Here is a 16,363-nt window from a genome sequence, read left to right as displayed (position 1 = left end):
AACCTGACCACGCTGAAAATGAACAAAACGAAACAAAAACAACGCCAGCAGAACAATCAAAATGACTTGAAGGTAATTCCTGAGTGTAGGAACAAGAATCACAAAGTGAGAAATGAACCGACTGATAGTTACCAGCTGCGGGGAAGTGGGTTAGAATGAACAGGGTCAATCTATTAAGAGACTTAAGAGGATTAAGGACGTTACTCCCAGAAGAGAACTCACTTATGAAAACTTTGTTTTCCCCTTCCTTTAGGGTTGAAAGTTTTTTTCCAAAAATGGTCCACTATTTGTGAAACTTGGAGATTACTCTTCACAATTCTTTTTAACCAAGTATAGAATTTTAACAATTCGGGCAACGCCGCAAACAGGTGGGTAAAAGGAAAGGTTGGTGAGGAAGCCGGGCAAAGCAAGGCATACTGCAGACAAGACAGGAGACAGATTGCAGTGGGCAGCGGTGTGTCAGGGGAGATGAGGGAAGTCGGAACTAGGGGAGCTGAGCAGTGGTGGGGGCGGGAGGGTGGGAAGGGGGTCCCGGAAGAAATCCTGAACGTGGGTCAGGGATGCGAGAGCAAGCGTGAGATCCAGGACCAAGGGAGATATGTCCAAAAAAAGGGTGGCAGCTGGCGGGAGTCGGCCTGAGGAGCTGCAAGTGTGGTTAGCACCAGCCCGCCCTCCCGCCCTACTTTCTTCCTCCGGTCGGAGAGGCAGCGGCCAGTCACCTGGAGTGTGAGTTCCGGAGGGACTCGATCAGGCGCTGCTTCTGCTGCTGGAGGCTGGTGAGACCACCGGGGGACCCAGCTGCGGAGGTGGAGGCGCTCTTGGTCAGAGGAAAGAGCCAGCTCATCCTCCACGGGTCCCCGGGCCGAGGCCCCGGAAGGCTCTGGCCTGCTTCTCCCAGCGGCTCAGCCCGGCGGTTCTCCAGCGACAGAGGAGGAGCGGGCAGGGACGGCCCGGCCAAGTGCTGGGCAGCCGCGACTTCTCTAAGCCGGCCCGGCGGGGTGTCCTCGGGGCCAGGGGGGCGTGCTCTTGTCACCGCAGCAGCTGAAGAGAAGGGAACTCGCCGCTCGAGACTGGCGGTCCTAACCTTCGCGGCCCTGACGCCCCAACCAGCCAGTCAGACAGCCCGACCGCTTTAACTCTCCACCGCCTCAGCCTCCGTCACCTGCGTGCCCCGCCCCCTCTGCGGATAGCGTCATCATCCGGCGCCCCCGCCCGGACGCGCGAGAAGCGACAGCGCAGCGCGGTGCGGCGAAGCTCCGGCTCCCCTTTCCCCCTTGCTGGGCGAGCGGTGTCTATGGGGCACCCGCCGCCGCCCCCGCTGCTACCGCCCCCGCCGCCGCCGCCGCAGCTGGGTGCTGTCTCTATGGCGAGGAGGAGGAGGAGGAGCGCGAGCTCAGCGACACAAGTAGATCTCGCGTCTACCTCAGACTTGGGGGGGAGGGGCGGGTTGGGGAAGTAGGAAGGGGGCGGGAACGATGAACCTGAGAGGGTGCGCGATGGCGCCAGCTGGAGCGCGGCGGGCGCTGGGACGGGCCGGACGGCGGGTGGCGGCGGGGAGGGTAACTGGGGCTGGGGGTTTGTCGAGGGGGTGGCGCTGGGTGATGACGCGAAGGCTTTGTACCTGGGGCTTCAGTGGTGCGGGACGGAAATTGGGAGTGGAGGGCGGTGGCCTAGACCGTCAGCTCCTCGCAGTCCTTCACGCGGCGGGGCTTGGGAGTCAATCGGGCTCTAGTCTGGTTATCAGCAGCCTTCGCGCTGGCTCTCTGCCAGGGAAGAGAGTTATCTGTGACTTGAATGTGTCTGTACTGTCCTCGCGTTTCGTTGGGAACCCGCTGTTCGGAGTTGGCTACCTCCAGTAACGAGAAGGCCTCTGGTGCCTCTTCAGGTCTTCTGGAAGTGTAGTCGAGAGCGAGGTGGAGGAAAGCAATGTTCAACGACAGGGCCTTTCCAAATTGTGTGTGTGTGTCTGTGTGTGTGTGTAGCCGAGTGAAGACGGTTATAAAGGAAGTAGCCCTTCGATCTTTGGTTTCTGTTCTTAGAGCACTCGAGGTTACATTTGTGACTGTAGAGTTATACGGAGAGGTCACGATTCCCTTTTACACTTGTCTGTTACGGTTTTTTCACACTTGTGTGAAAAGCAAAAGAGGATCTGGAATTTCCCCGCTCAAGAACCAAAATGTTGGTCTGTACTGTTACCATGAAACCTGTGTTTATAAGGACCAGAAACGTGACATGTGTGTTTGGTAACCAGGGAAAATGCTTGGATTTTTAGGAAATTAGAAAGAGTTTGAAATGCAGAGACTCGATTGCTTCCCCCCTTCCTCCCATCCATAGTTACATTGAAACAGTTTCTGTGGTTATTCTTTATTGCTCGGAAAGAACTTTTTAAAAGAAAAAAATTACTTTTGGCCACTCCCATCTGACCTAAATAAGTTCTGGTAAATTTTGTAGTTAAATCAGACTTTGAATGTTCAGTTAGGAATAAAAGCAAGTACTAACAGTATCTTTGCCGTAGTAACATCTGATCTTGTCACGTGTATCAGTGTATCACTTTTCATGTTTACCTGAAAAGGGATGTTTTTATAAAGTTTTATTCAGAGAGTGAGTTGAATTCAGAGCAATTTTTAATTAAATGGGAAGTTTTTAAAAATGATTAGTGTGTACGCAGAAAACACTTTTTACCTAACATTAGAACCAGGAAACCTATGTTGTCCTTTTCCTCCTGCTGATCAGCTGTGTGCCTTTAGACAAGTGACATCCTAAACTTGGATTTTCTCATAAATCAAGGACTTCAAATAAATATCTCTTAGGTTTCTGTCAACTCAGTCATTCTGTGATTCAGATTCCTGGTATAACTGGTTCTTATTTTGACAGGTACACAAATAAAGGATAAAGTATTTACGAAACAAATCTTCAATCAAGTGTAACATTTTGATGCTTGGCAGCTAGACTCCTTGTGCCCTCACTATGCCAGCAGCAACTGTAGATCATAGCCAAAGAATTTGTGAAGTTTGGGCTTGCAACCTGGATGAAGAGATGAAGAAAATTCGTCAAGTTATCCGAAAATATAATTACGTTGCTATGGTATGCCTATGAGCAAAATCTTTAAAATGTCTTTTATGAAAGAGGATGTCAAAACATCTTGAATTCAACCCTTCTGGTTGATTTTTTATCTAGGTATTTAATGAAAATAATTTTGTCAATGACCTCCCAACTAAAGACCACCAAGAACACACCAGTGATGTGACAAGTTGGGTTTCTTACTCATTGCATTGAGGGAAAATGCATTCTTTAGAACCATGGGGTTATTTGTATAAGAGAGTGTTAGAAAGGCCTTCTAGGAATTGAGGTCTGTGGCAGTGGTTTTAGGAAGGGAGTGAAGAAGTGGGGCTTTGCTCTGAACTGTTGGGAAGCTGGGGTAATTCCACGATAGGATATCTTAATGAGTCTCAACTAGAAGGAGAGAAGACTAGAGTGAGGCTAAAGCTGTAAAGAAGCAACAATCACTCATTATTTAAGATAGAAGGATGTTTGGTCATTTTTGTGGTTTGGATAATGTGTGTGCTTTTGCATATGTTCAGTTATGATTACAGACTGGCCTTGTCTGATGTTATGATGTGAAATTGTTTATATTCAGCAGAAGACCCGTTAGGACGTAGCTGTAAATGCCAGGTCTGCTCCTAGCAACACTAAGGTCTGAACACTAAGGTCTGATACCTTAGTGGAGCTTAGATGGAGCTCCTAGATGTCTTTCTCAAACAAAAAAATTCATATCTCCCAGTGAAGCATTGTTGATCTGTAGTTTTTTGTTTTTCAATTACCAGTGGAGTTCGTGAACACACTGTGTAGTTAATCATTTCTACTTTTGCATATACTGTTCAGTCTGCCTAGCCTGTCTACTCAATTAATTTGTTTGCTTCCTGAGCAGTGTCTGTTTTGACTTCTCTACTGGATTCTAGATTATTAGCTTTGAGAAGAAAGAGCTTAGTATCTTAATCATCCTTTCTCCCCCCAACACTTAGCATAATAGCATCCAATAAAGTGGTTGTTGAGTTTGACTGAATTTAGAAAAGTTTCCATTTCTCTCCTGCTTCATAAGAATTGAAATTTAGGTTTTGTTCTTAGTTTCCTAATATGAATTTTACTGCTAAACTGATATGTTATTTTCTTAGCATATTTAATACAAATAAATAAATATGCTTCTTTTGGGAGGGGCAGGTTGGTTGGTTAAAATGTGACTATTTGAATGTACACAGATAATGTCCTATTTAATAGATGTATTTTCTTATCCATAGTTAGAATGAAGTTATTTTTTCCAGTAGAAATTCAGGTGATCATTTATTTCTCAAATGAAAACAACTTTAGACATGTGATAGCATTTTACAGGAATGAGTGGTGGCATGCAGTCTTTAAGGGTGTGCTTTCTCTGGAGTGTAGAGAGGACTGTTTTAGGCCAAGAAAGGAGGGTTTTGGTATTTATCTAAATACTTACTTCAGAAAAGCTGTTAAAAAGTATGGTACAGTTTCTAGTCTTTTTAACCATCTTCATTGGTTTTAACATTACAATACTGTGAGCATAGTTTCACATACCTGTTGAAAAACATGAATTTATAATTTTTTTCTTCCTCCTTCCTTGGGAATAGAGTACTTAGTTGCATTTACTATGTGTACATTATACATGGTAACTTTTTACTGATATGATATTTAAAGTAAGATGAAGTCATTAAGTTTGTGGTTTTATGGTTTTAAAAAGTAATGCTCTTCCTAGTTAAAAGGTACATTGTAATTGAACATGAATTGTGTAGCATATCACCCATAACAGGATTCTTAAATGTGTACTCAAAATTAATTATTCTAGGAATTTGTGGATTGTGGTTTCGACCATTTAGTAAGTAATGAACCTTAAAACTATTTTACAGGACACCGAGTTTCCAGGCGTGGTGGCAAGACCCATTGGAGAATTCAGGAGCAATGCTGACTATCAGTACCAACTGTTGCGGTGTAATGTAGACTTGTTAAAGATAATTCAGCTAGGACTGACATTTATGAATGAGCAAGGAGAATACCCACCAGGAACTTCAACTTGGCAGTTTAATTTTAAATTTAATTTGACGTAAGTAGGAAATAAATTTAACCCAAACTTAATTTTTTAGTTTAATTTTAGAAATTAATTTCCATCAGGTACAACAAATGAAATTTGGTATCGCTACCAAAAGTTTATGTTTCTTCTTTATATTATGGGACAAAAAAAAAATCAAGATAAAGGAGACTTAAATTCAGATACTTTGAGCTTTAGAGCTGTAATTTGAAAAGCATGACTGCCACTATTTTGAAATTTGGAAAACTGGGTCTTGAAAATATTTCTTGATAGAAAAAAGATAACTTTACAACATTAATTTTGCTTTCAAACTTTGTGTGCAATTTGAAATATATATGTCTTTGTTGTAAAAGTTATCCTTCTCGTGAAGAGATTCTTATCATGGTCATAGTCCATTGTGTGAATAGAAGACTCATCAGAGGTGACAATAAGATCATTCCTAGAAACTTGGGTGTATTTTCCTTTCAAATCAGTTATTGGGTCAGCCCAGCCCACAGAACCTTTTACAGGTTACATATGGGAGAGGTATTAGTATCCTTGAGCCTGGTGTTTCTTTTAGGAAACAATTTGGAATCTAAATTCTAACTCAAGTCCTGGGTCAAAACCCAGTTTCTTTGCTTACAGTACTTCTGTATCATCGGTAAGAGTAGCCTTGATAGCTTAGGGAAGTTTCCAGTGTTTGGGGGTGAGGGCAGATTGTTTACAAACTGACTGTAAGATGGGGAAATGTTGAATACATTCTGAGTATGTTACTATACTGCAGTATCCTTCTGTTTGACAGTCTCTTCTTGTTTCATATGATCTTACATCCAATTTGCAAAATAGTAAATGAAGCTGCAGGACAATTAATGGTGGTAGTGGTGGTGGTGGTCAGTCCCTTTAGTCTTGTTCAGCTCACTGTGACCCCGCGGACTGTAGCCCACCAGGCTCCTCTCCCTGTGAGAGTCTCTAGGCAAGAATGCTGGAGTGGGTAGCCATTTGCTTCTCCAGGGGGGTCTTCCTGATCCAGGGATCAAACCCAGGTTTCCTACATTGCAAGGGAATTCTTTATCATGTGAGCCACTAGAGAAGCCCCAATTGATGGTAGTGTCATTTAAGGACCTCTGTTCTCTGTACTGTGATACTTAGCATATATGAGATCTAAAGAAAAGCAGGGCTGATGAGTTTAGAGGATAGTGTTGTCAATGGTGTAATAGTATGGCTTCTAATTCTGTTACATTTAGCCTGACTTTGTTTTCACTCTGTTGGATTTAATAATATACTCTCCAGAACTTTGTCAAGGGTGAAAGGTAGTTATCTCTATTCAAACTGATAATAACCTTTTTATAAGTCCTTTAATTCTGAAAATTTCCTTCTATCTTTTTCCCGAAGGGTAACTTTTTTTAAAATTGGTCCTCTACCGGATCATTTGCTCTATGTTACTTTTTTCCCAAGCTGATCATCAGAACGTTGTTCTGTACATAGCCCCTGTAGGGCTATGATCTCAGTATATGAGTGGGAGGTGACCTATCAGGGTCTCAGTTTTGGTAAAATAGACATTTTTCTTTTCTAGGAACATCTTTGTTCTTATAACAACTGCTTTGTTAACTGCATTTTCTGAAAGACATTTTCTTCTCATACAGCAAAACTCATACTGTAGTTTTGCTGCCATTCATCCTAATATCAATATCTTGAGAGATATTTAAGGATGTAGTGAAAAATATTATTTAAATAGAAAGGGTCAGTTGGAAAATAAAACCAGTTTGACCTAATGTGGAGAAAGAGCACCATGAGATGAAAATTGATTTTTTATTGAGTTCCTAGAATGAATGTGTCAGCAGCTGTGCTAGGTCCCACAGACGTAATGTTGAGGAAAGTTGGTCGTGGTCATTATAACTCTTCTGTCTGCTTTCTGTTGCTGAAATCCAAGAATTAGAACTGTTAGGTACTGATCAGTGTTTGGAAATTTGCTCTAAAGTGAATTTGGACTTGATACATACATGAAAATTAAAGTAGACTATGATATTTGATCATGAAACACCAGAGTTATCATCCAGGCCTCTCTCCTCTAGATGGTGGTCCAGTATGTTCAGGTGTGGCACTTGTGAATATTGTTGACAAGTTCTCTGAGTGATTATTATCATTGGGCAAGTTTGGGAAATACTGATTTAAATAGTGCAGTACTCCATGGTAATATAACATTGAACAAAACAGACAAAAATCATTGCCCTCTTCAAGCTTAAATTGTGATTAAGAGAGAGATCATAAAAATGAAGTGAGCATATGGCCCAGAATAATGTGAGCTTGGAGGAGTCTCTTATGCCTTTGGTTGGTTATAGTTGCTAGAGCTTGTCTCTTAGTGAGCATCTGGGCATGATGAGTGAGATTCTACTTGTTTAAGTACATGTTTTAGTATAAGAAGGACAGTAATATCTGTTGTGTAATGAAAAAACTTGTATTGGGTTTATTCAGATATCCTTTTGAAAGAGTTTTCTGGCAAAATTCCAGGGAATTTTGACTTAAGATTAATTGTTGCAATTCCTGTTTTTAAATATTTCATTTGCTAGTTTTGTTACTTTTCAAAGGCAATATTCCTTTTGGCTTAGTTTTATTAAAGCTTTTATAGAACTTTCTTTTGCTAAGTGGTAGAAGTCAGTATTCTCACAATTTTCAAAGTAAACAGAAACATCCAGTGGACACTGCATGAAATTCTTTTCATTCTCAGAACCATACTTTCATTTTGATCACTTTTTTGATTTAGTATAGTATTTTGGATACCTGTGTGCTTGTGCTTAGATATTAAAGATGGTTTTCTTTTTGGCTTAAGTAAAATCTTGAAAGATCGGTTTATTTAGATTTCCTGGCTTGATTTTTGAGAGGTAATCTTCTAGGAGTAAGGCTGTTAGAAGGAGAAATTAATGCTGCTCCAGCAGAGTCTTTCATTTTAAACAGCTTACTGCTGATCAGAACCGTTTGAGAGGCTCATCGGTAGTGAGGAAGCAACTCCTCCTCCTTTAGGACGGAGTGTGGTTTAACGCAGGCACAGCAGGAGTTTTCCCTTCAGTCTCTTTCCCTTCTCTCTGCTGAGTGCCTGGGAGACAGACACAGGCTTCACCCCTGTGGCTGCAGCTCTGTTTAGCAGCATTAAAATGGCTGCTGAGACTGAAAGCCCGGATAAGAACATGTCTGTTACTCTGTGGTGGTAGCTACGGTGAGTAGAAGACCCCCCTTTTTTTTTGAACCCAGTTAAATTTACTTAACTTGTGAAAGGTTAATGAGATGGATAGTCAAGATTAAAATCTTACCATTGGACTGTTTCGAATGATAATTTGCTGTGTGAACATTCTTCTAAAATTAAGTTGACCTTTGTATTTCAGTTCCGTATATATGAAATGTTGGAATAAATGGACTCAGGCCCATTCTCTCTTGATATTTCTGGCACTGTAGTTGTAGATGTCAGTGGGAGAAACACAGTTTGAAATACAGCACTTTTGAATGTTGTCTTTCTTTTTCTCCTGCCAGGGAGGACATGTATGCCCAAGACTCTATAGAGCTGCTCACAACATCTGGTATCCAGTTTAAAAAACATGAGGAGGAAGGAATTGAGACCCAGTACTTTGCAGAACTTCTTATGACATCAGGAGTAGTCCTCTGTGAAGGGGTCAAATGGTTATCATTTCATAGGTAAAAGATTGCATTGCAAATGGTATTTGTGTTACCATTTTCTAGCTGCTTCACGCTTGAGTTGGGTCATGGTGTCAGCATTTCAGGCTTCTGCAGAGAACTGGCTGCCATAGAGCTCAACAGGCTAATGTTGGTCTCCTTAAAGGTTCAGTTAATGATGTGGGATCCATTTCAGACTAAGGGAGACAGTATTGCATAGTGGAAAGAGTGTAGGTTGAAAAAACAGACCTTGGTTTAAGTCCAGCAATGCCGTTTGGAATCTGTGTTATTACATAGGTTTATTTATTTAATAAATAGTTAACATTTCTAAGCCTTAGAATGAAAAAATTCATCAGAAAAACAGTTATTATCTACCGTATGTCAAGCACTTTGATAAGATTCTAGGAATTAAGTTACAAAATTGGCTATAATCTCTGATTTTATTTTTATATCTTGATATTCCTTATGGTTTTCAATGTTAAAGCTTTTTTCCCCCTCTTTTTAAAGAAGTAAAACTCTCAACACTGAGTAGAAATTTTATATGTACTCTCACTTTAAAAGATGTTAAATAGCCTCTCTCAACAAATATTTAAGTCCCAACTATGTGTCATAAGAAAAAAAAAAAATTCAAGATGTGACACCTGCCCTTTAAAGAAGTGGAGAAAACAGTACATGTGCTTTAAATGGTGGTACAGAAAACAACTTGTCTGAGAAATCTGTGGGAGTGGGGCTCTTGAGGGAAGGCATCCTGTGAGAGGTCTTAAGGAAAGATTGACAGGGAAGAGAAGGGGTGTGATTGTGGGATGGAGTGCAGGGAGGTATAAAGCTGTGAAAAAGCCAGACAGTAGGGACAGGATCTTGATTTGAGTAAGTGGGAGTTGTCATTTTGTTCTCTAGATAATAGTACTCAGCCTTTACTTGCTTCACGTCTTTCATGTACACCATTCCCACTAGTATCTCTGTGGGATTGGGATAGGAACAGAATTTTGAGGGAAGAGAGTATTTCTATATAAAATTACTTAAGTGAAAGTACTTTGGTAGGGAATTACTGCTTGGCTTTTGAAATGTATGATCGCAGTATGTAAATGATGGGAAGATATGCATTATTTCTGTCTTCTGATTGCCAGTTTTCCTGCTGTCTTTGACATTTTTTCCAAGTCTCCTTTCATCTTTATTTTTTGAGACATCTGCTGTGGACAGTTTGATTTTAGAGTTCTCTATTAAAGGATCCGCTGAATAGTAGTTCAGTGACTACAGCCCTAGGATAGTTGTAGAGATTTGTATATTAATATTCCTGATTGATATGACAGGTTCTTATCACTGTCGGTAAATGATGGCATTTCCTCATTATAACTGTAAATGTGTTTATTTTCTCTGTTCTTTCGTGCATTTTTTCCAGTTCATTTCTTTTTTCCTTTCCCATTTACAGTGTGACTCACTTAAAAGTTGTATTGAAAAAAAAAACTTTTTTCACTTCTATGGTTTTTATTGTCCCTCTTCTGTATTCTTTAACCCTTTCATAGTGGTTATGACTTTGGCTACTTAATCAAAATCCTGACCAACTCTAACTTGCCTGAAGAAGAACTTGATTTCTTTGAGATCCTTCGATTATTTTTTCCTGTCATTTATGATGTGAAGTACCTCATGAAGAGCTGCAAAAATCTTAAAGTAAGTCTTTAAATGGTTTTATTTGTAATCAACACGCTATTCAGAGTGGGTAACTGACTTATAAGATGCTAGGTTGGATGTTGATTTAAACCTTATTTTTAAGTTTTATATTAAATGCACATTATCTGATTATACATTGTCATCTGATTCCTTTTTTGCATAAAAAATAGTTTTTAAGAAATCCTTATTCAAAGCTTCATTATATATTTGCAGAATAAGCTTTAGCAAGATTCAAACCAAAGATCATCTTATCATTCTTTCGCCATGTTGAACATGAACTCACACAGAATCTGAGACTCTGACACAGAAATGCAAGTTCTCCCTCTCTCCCAACACATAATCTTCCTGTGTAAGAGGAAGTCTCAGGGCCAGCAGTGTGCAGCTAGAGTCAGTCATGTAGCAAAAAGAGTTTCCCCTTCAGCTTACCTTGGTGAGAGGTTGTATTCTCAGGTCTAGTCATAGGGTCATGTTCCTATAAAGGGATTTTTTTCTTTTTTTTTCCTCCTCACTACTGGCCCATGGACATCATCGTGTTAGTAGTTAAGTGCTGGTAATTGGGTAGATCCTATCTAAAGAGCAGCTTACATTCTGATGCTTATTAACATGTGTGTAATGATTTGTTACTTCTGAGCATTAATTCTTTCAAAAAGAAAGTGTCTTTATCAGGAAAAGTGCTGTAGTTTTAGAGTAAATTCACCAATAGGGGTACAGACTCCTAAACAGTGTAGTGGTTTTACTTTTTCAGGTGTGTTTGTGCTTAAGCTGTAACTCAAGAAAAACATTTACATAAAGTTGTTGCTTCATAGAACCTACATCAGGGCTGATCAAGTTTTCTCCTCCCCGGCTTTTTAGAAGTACAAGGAGTCATACTTTTAGGAGATGGTGAAACTTAAAGAGTTTTACTTTTGTGTAGGAAGAAATAATTTAGGAATTGACTAACGAAGCTTTGCTTTTGACAGATGAACTGAAAATCCTAAGAGAAACAGTCTTTGAGCCGAAGTTTGCTTACCTCATTACAGGATATAGCATACAATCTGGGAAATTTTTAAGAAATATACTTCATGTTTGTAGCAAAGAAAAGCAGAATTCTGTGCAATCTGAATAGACTTCTACTGTGACCCAGGTGAACTTACAGTAGGCTGTCCTCATGTCTCTAGACAGGATATTCCCTGAAAGTCTTGCATGCTGAGAATCCAAGGCCTAAATATTTTTATCTGGCTGTGGAAATACTCTTTTTTAAATTTGACATGTCTGAATAGTGACAGTTTGGGCGAACAGAGAACCAAATTATTCATTATTATACGTATGCTGTTGAAAATTTTCTGAGCATATTAGATATTCTGAATATGCCCTGAGTAACTGGCAGTGTTAAAATTTAGGTTGATGACAAAGGTACTTTCTGACATGTAGTCAACCATACTGAATGACTACTCTTGCTCTCCTGAGCAGCTGCTAATGATACCCAATCCTTGTGCTGTTTTTAGCCCTGAAGCAACTGCTGTGCAAAGCACTGTTTCAAGCTGTGATGTAGAAAAGGGCTAGTTTGCTGGTAGAAGCCTTAACGGTTTAGAGAGAAATTTCTTTGTGTGCATTTTGTCGTTGGTCCTGATGTTTGGTTCTTTGCTTCCTCTTCTCCCATTTCCCCCTCTTTATTCTCCTTCCCTCTTTCCTTCTTTTATTCTTTCCCTTGCTTTCTTTGAATCTTATTATCTTTCCTTTCTAATCCTAGCAGTATTTACATAGGTGGGTGTTGAGCAGACCATTCTAAAGGGTTATATTCTCAAAACAACATACTTCTTCTTTTTAACTAACAAAAACTATAGTCAAGGATTAATTAGTCATAACAGCTTTGTTTTGTGCAAATTATTTAGAGGAGGTTATTTAGAGATATTTAGATGAAACTTTAGATGAAGCTTAAATAAATTTCTAAAGTACCTGCCTACAGTCCATTTTATAACAATTGATGGATGGAGAGATGGCCTGTGAGTGTACTCAGTAAGCATTAGCCTATGTTAACTTGTGTATGATCTGCTGCCCCCATGTCTTGAGGGAAATTACTTGCCATCACATGCCTTAAAGGGTATGATGAAGATAAATTTTCCCAATTAGGATCTCATTTTCTATTGAATTATAAACATTTCCCACATTCAACAAATGCATCAGTGATTCATATTCTCTTATTTTCTGCTGATCTTGATAAGGTCCATCTTTACTGAAACTCATTGCTGTTTTGATCATTGTCTATGTTATGTAGTTTTTGAATCCAGATGTTGGAATGTTTTTCTTTTGACATCAAATTTTTTTCTTGTAGGGTGGTTTACAGGAAGTTGCTGAACAGTTAGAGCTGGAACGGATAGGACCACAGCATCAGGCAGGATCTGACTCATTGCTCACAGGAATGGCCTTTTTCAAAATGAGAGAAGTATGAAGACATCAGTGCCTTTTTCTCAGTTGGTTGTTAGGTTGAGAACATTAAAATATAATGGCAAAAGTTTTAGGGGCAATAGTACATATTAAGTGAACATATAATTACAGTTGCCATATAAGTCATATCCACCACACTTGAATGAAAATAATCAAAAATGAGTCATCTTGAAATGCAGTTCAGAAGGAAAAGAAGAAAATAAGTTCTTAGTAGAATACGAAACTTAAACTACCTTAGAAATCATGTAGGTCCAACCATATTATTTCTTAGATGAGGAAGCTGAGGCTCGAGGCTAGTAGCTTTTATCCAAGGTCATACACATTAATAGGAGAACTCCAGAGTACTCCTGTTAATCATGTAAGTGTTGGTTCTGTCAAGTCAAGGAATCCATATAATTAAGTTTTCCCTGGCATTGTCTTTTCTTAGGTATTAAACTGTTGCCGTACTTCAGTACTTTGAGGATTTACAGAGTAGGACTCATGCTGTTTAGTAAGAGGTTTTGAATTCTAAAGAGGTTAAATAAATCTGAAATAGTAGTTAAGTCAAAAATCATGTCGGGCAGACATTCCTTAAGAGGCAAAAGGCAGAGATAAGTTCTTCAAATATAAAGAAGTCAGTTACAGAAAAATGAAATTTAATGAATCCAAATCTACTCTAAGTGACGGGCATAGGTGTACTTAATAGATAAATGGAAAGAAGAGAAAGCCAGTGTATGAAAAGAAAACAGTGGGCATTTTTGCTTACAAAAATGTTTTCCTTTTTGCAAAATACTGTAGAATTCTTTAGAGTATATCCTCTTAGACATTAAAGAAATGACTGAGGAAACTTCTGGGAATTTAGAACTTTTTGTAGAAATGTATTAATAATACGTGTAATAGGAAGCATATAGCTATTTTGCCAAGCGATATTGATTCAGAAGCGATTTGGACTATTTTCCTGACAAGTAAATATTTTGTTTTGTACGTCTTCCTAGTGCTCCATTAGAGAATTAAAAGACAACCTTTTGCGTTCTCAGCTTTGCATTTAAAAATACGCCTTGATGGTTTGGTTAATGGTGGATTCTCTATTAATTTGTTATCTTTATTTTTCTTGGCTTTATTAAGGATAATAACCTAATGTGAATGTTCAGATTTTGCTGTCCAGACATGTTTGGGGTTTGTTTTTAGCAAAAAGTCTTGGCCTTTCACATAGACTTAAGGCTACTTATAAAGGCCCCTTCCCCAACCCATTATTGGCTATTTTTATTCATTCTCATGATTAAGTATTATTAAATTAATGGAGTAAAAATGCCTACCATTTTTCCATTATTACAAATTCTCATAAAATGGTCTGAGTGTTAATAGGAAAGGCATTGTGTTTATATAGTTTTTGGTAGTCTTTTTCTTTGATTTCTTTTGAACTCTGTACTTCTTGAGAACATCGGTCTTATATGTTTAATTTAAATGTGTGGCTTCAGAGGAGCACCATTGATAAGAGCAGTCATTATAGTTAAGGAACAGTCAGTACTTACATTGCTGAAATATAAATTACCAGTCGTACCTTTTGGTTAAAATTATCTTTTTTTTTTCTTCCAAAATTCCTTTTTAGATGTTCTTTGAAGATCATATTGATGATGCCAAATATTGTGGTCATTTGTATGGCCTTGGTTCTGGTTCATCCTATGTACAGAATGGCACAGGGAATGCATATGAAGAGGAAGCCAGCAAGCAGTCATGACATGAAATAGTTCTTTTATTTTTATTTTATTTGAGATACACACATGCTTGTATATAGGTTTTATCTCTGGTTGAATCCCTTGAACAGTAGACATTACTTTTTTTTTTTTCTTCATAGCTTATTTTTCTGCCTTTCAGCACTAAGTATGACCATTCCTATCTCAGATCTTAATAAATAGAAAAGTATTCAGGTTCAATCTGGCCTTAAATACACTTGTTAGTAGGCGTGTGTGAGTGGGGAAAGCTACATGGTATTGAATACTTTGATAAACTTCACCTACTTGAGCTTGGTTTGTTTTTTCCTGTTCCTAAATTAACTAGCACTGACTGTAATTTATTTCCCTGTTTCATGTCTCCCTTCCATTCTGCAGGAGTTTTAGCTATTTGAGATTGTGGACCATCAATTTTGCACTTTAGAGAGTGATTCTGACTCAAATCCTCTGTTTTATCAGCAGTTTTGGTTTTCCTTGCTCTTAGCTGGAAAAATGACCATCCTCCAACTTTTACCATATTTACTTGTTTTTGACCCCTGGAATATAGCACATGCATTGTGCAAATGGTTGAATCAGCAGGACTACAAAAAAGAAAAGACAAAAAACTACTGAAGAGCCAGCCTAGTAACTGCTGTTTCTGTGCATAGTAGTTAATCTTCCAAGCACATCTAGTGTCTGTCAGTTTCTAATGGCATGTGTGTAGGCTGCTCTGTGACTGAAGTGTTTTTCAAACCAGCTTTACACCCTTCAGGAAAAATCCTTTGTGATTGAACATTTAATGTCTGCTGGGAAACTGGTACCCAAGATGTTGAAGCTGCAGTTATTTTATGATAGCACACTTCCCTTATCTGCTTCTTTTTATTCCATCTCTGTTTACCCTTATTTTAAAAAATTTTATAGCCATATTTACGATGCTCTTGATTTGTTGATTCCATAAATCAATTTCATTCAAATCCAAAGATTGCCAAGTCTTTAGGTATATTTTGTACCAAATTAAATTACAAAAAAATTCGAGCTTTCATAGTTGCTCCAAAGATAAATAATGGAGAAATTTGGTGCAAAACAACATAATACAAAAATTATATATTTATTAGCTATATACAGTATAGCTAATAAAACTACCTGAGGAGTGTAATGCTTGTTTATTTTTTTGTGTATATCTTTGCAATCTATTTTATATATATTGACAAAAGAGACTGTGAAATATTTAGCCATGTGGAATATGTGACCAGACCAGAGCATGCGTAGGAAGGCATTTTGGTAATCATTAACTGCCCTGAAATGACAGACAAGTTATGACGTGTGTCATCTGCACTTCAATCAGTAATATTAGCAAATCTCCAAATGTCAGCCACATTAGTTTGTTTCCCTTGTACATTCTTTATTCATGATACTTCAATGCTGTAACTGGGTGGTCCTTTTTAAACAAAACATTTGCGAAACAGAGGGATTATTTGTTTTTAAAGCTTTTGTAAATAAAGGCTTCAGAAATGTTTTCTTATATATGTTGGTGACTGGTAATTTTGTTTTAGAAATATTGGGGGGGATATTGTGGTTTTTTGTTTTTAAATTTTGGCATCTGAACAGAACTCAGTAATTTCATTTACTACATGATTTTTAATGTCTTAATTGAAAAAAATCAACCTGAGCCTTCTACATGACAACGGTGTCCGCTTATTTTTTTTATGCATACCTCAATCAAATGTTAAGACTTGACTTCTGACTCCCCTTTCCAGGGATGCATTTATTCTGAAAGACAAAAGTAAATGCATTTGATCTAACTTACTGTGGCTTCCTTTTAAAGTCAATACGGCAGGTATCT

At 38.6% G+C, this 16,363-nt stretch overlaps 2 protein-coding genes across 15 annotated transcripts in view; one reads left to right on the top strand and one right to left on the bottom strand.

The window, feature by feature from the left end:
• VPS37A (VPS37A subunit of ESCRT-I) overlaps positions 1-1,173 on the bottom strand; it is a 38,174-nt gene extending 37,001 nt beyond the window's left edge. For both annotated transcript variants that reach the window (XM_081521631.1, XM_081521632.1), the window contains exon 1: positions 720-1,173. In XM_081521631.1, the coding sequence (XP_081377757.1) occupies positions 720-844 (125 nt within the window). In that variant the 5' untranslated portion in view covers positions 845-1,173. The remainder of the gene's footprint in view (positions 1-719) is intronic.
• A 41-nt stretch (positions 1,174-1,214) lies between these two features.
• On the top strand, positions 1,215-16,044 carry CNOT7 (CCR4-NOT transcription complex subunit 7). Of its 13 annotated transcripts, none has more exons than XM_081521653.1 (7): positions 1,215-1,405; positions 2,875-3,084; positions 4,920-5,113; positions 8,600-8,761; positions 10,264-10,408; positions 12,720-12,830; positions 14,421-16,044. In XM_081521653.1, the coding sequence occupies exons 2-7, from the start codon at positions 2,968-2,970 to the stop codon at positions 14,547-14,549; spliced, it is 858 nt and encodes a 285-aa protein (XP_081377779.1). In that variant the 5' UTR covers positions 1,215-1,405; positions 2,875-2,967; the 3' UTR covers positions 14,550-16,044. The 13 variants fall into 13 exon arrangements, with proteins under 13 accessions (XP_081377779.1, XP_081377778.1, XP_081377785.1 ...); XM_081521652.1 differs by having other exon boundaries at positions 8,552-8,761; XM_081521659.1 differs by having other exon boundaries at positions 2,875-3,112; positions 4,890-5,113.
• Positions 16,045-16,363: the final 319 nt, after the last annotated feature.

Source organism: Giraffa tippelskirchi, chromosome 8 (genome assembly GCF_054371585.1).
Source record: "Giraffa tippelskirchi isolate mGirTip1 chromosome 8, T2T-mGirTip1v1.2.pri, whole genome shotgun sequence".
In the NCBI taxonomy this organism is placed as follows: domain Eukaryota; kingdom Metazoa; phylum Chordata; class Mammalia; order Artiodactyla; family Giraffidae; genus Giraffa; species Giraffa tippelskirchi.
The sequence above is the reverse complement of the archived record's forward strand: the minus strand, read 5'-3'. Positions and strand labels throughout refer to the sequence as shown.

Bases quoted from the DNA above. Each gene is read 5' to 3' on its own strand.
- CNOT7 (XM_081521652.1), top strand. From the start codon at position 2,968: ATGCCAGCAGCAACTGTAGATCATAGCCAAAGAATTTGTGAAGTTTGG. The intron at 3,085-4,919 runs GTATGCCTATGA...ACTATTTTACAG, and splicing joins AATATAATTACGTTGCTATG to GACACCGAGTTTCCAGGCGT. The intron at 12,831-14,420 runs GTATGAAGACAT...ATTCCTTTTTAG, and splicing joins CCTTTTTCAAAATGAGAGAA to ATGTTCTTTGAAGATCATAT.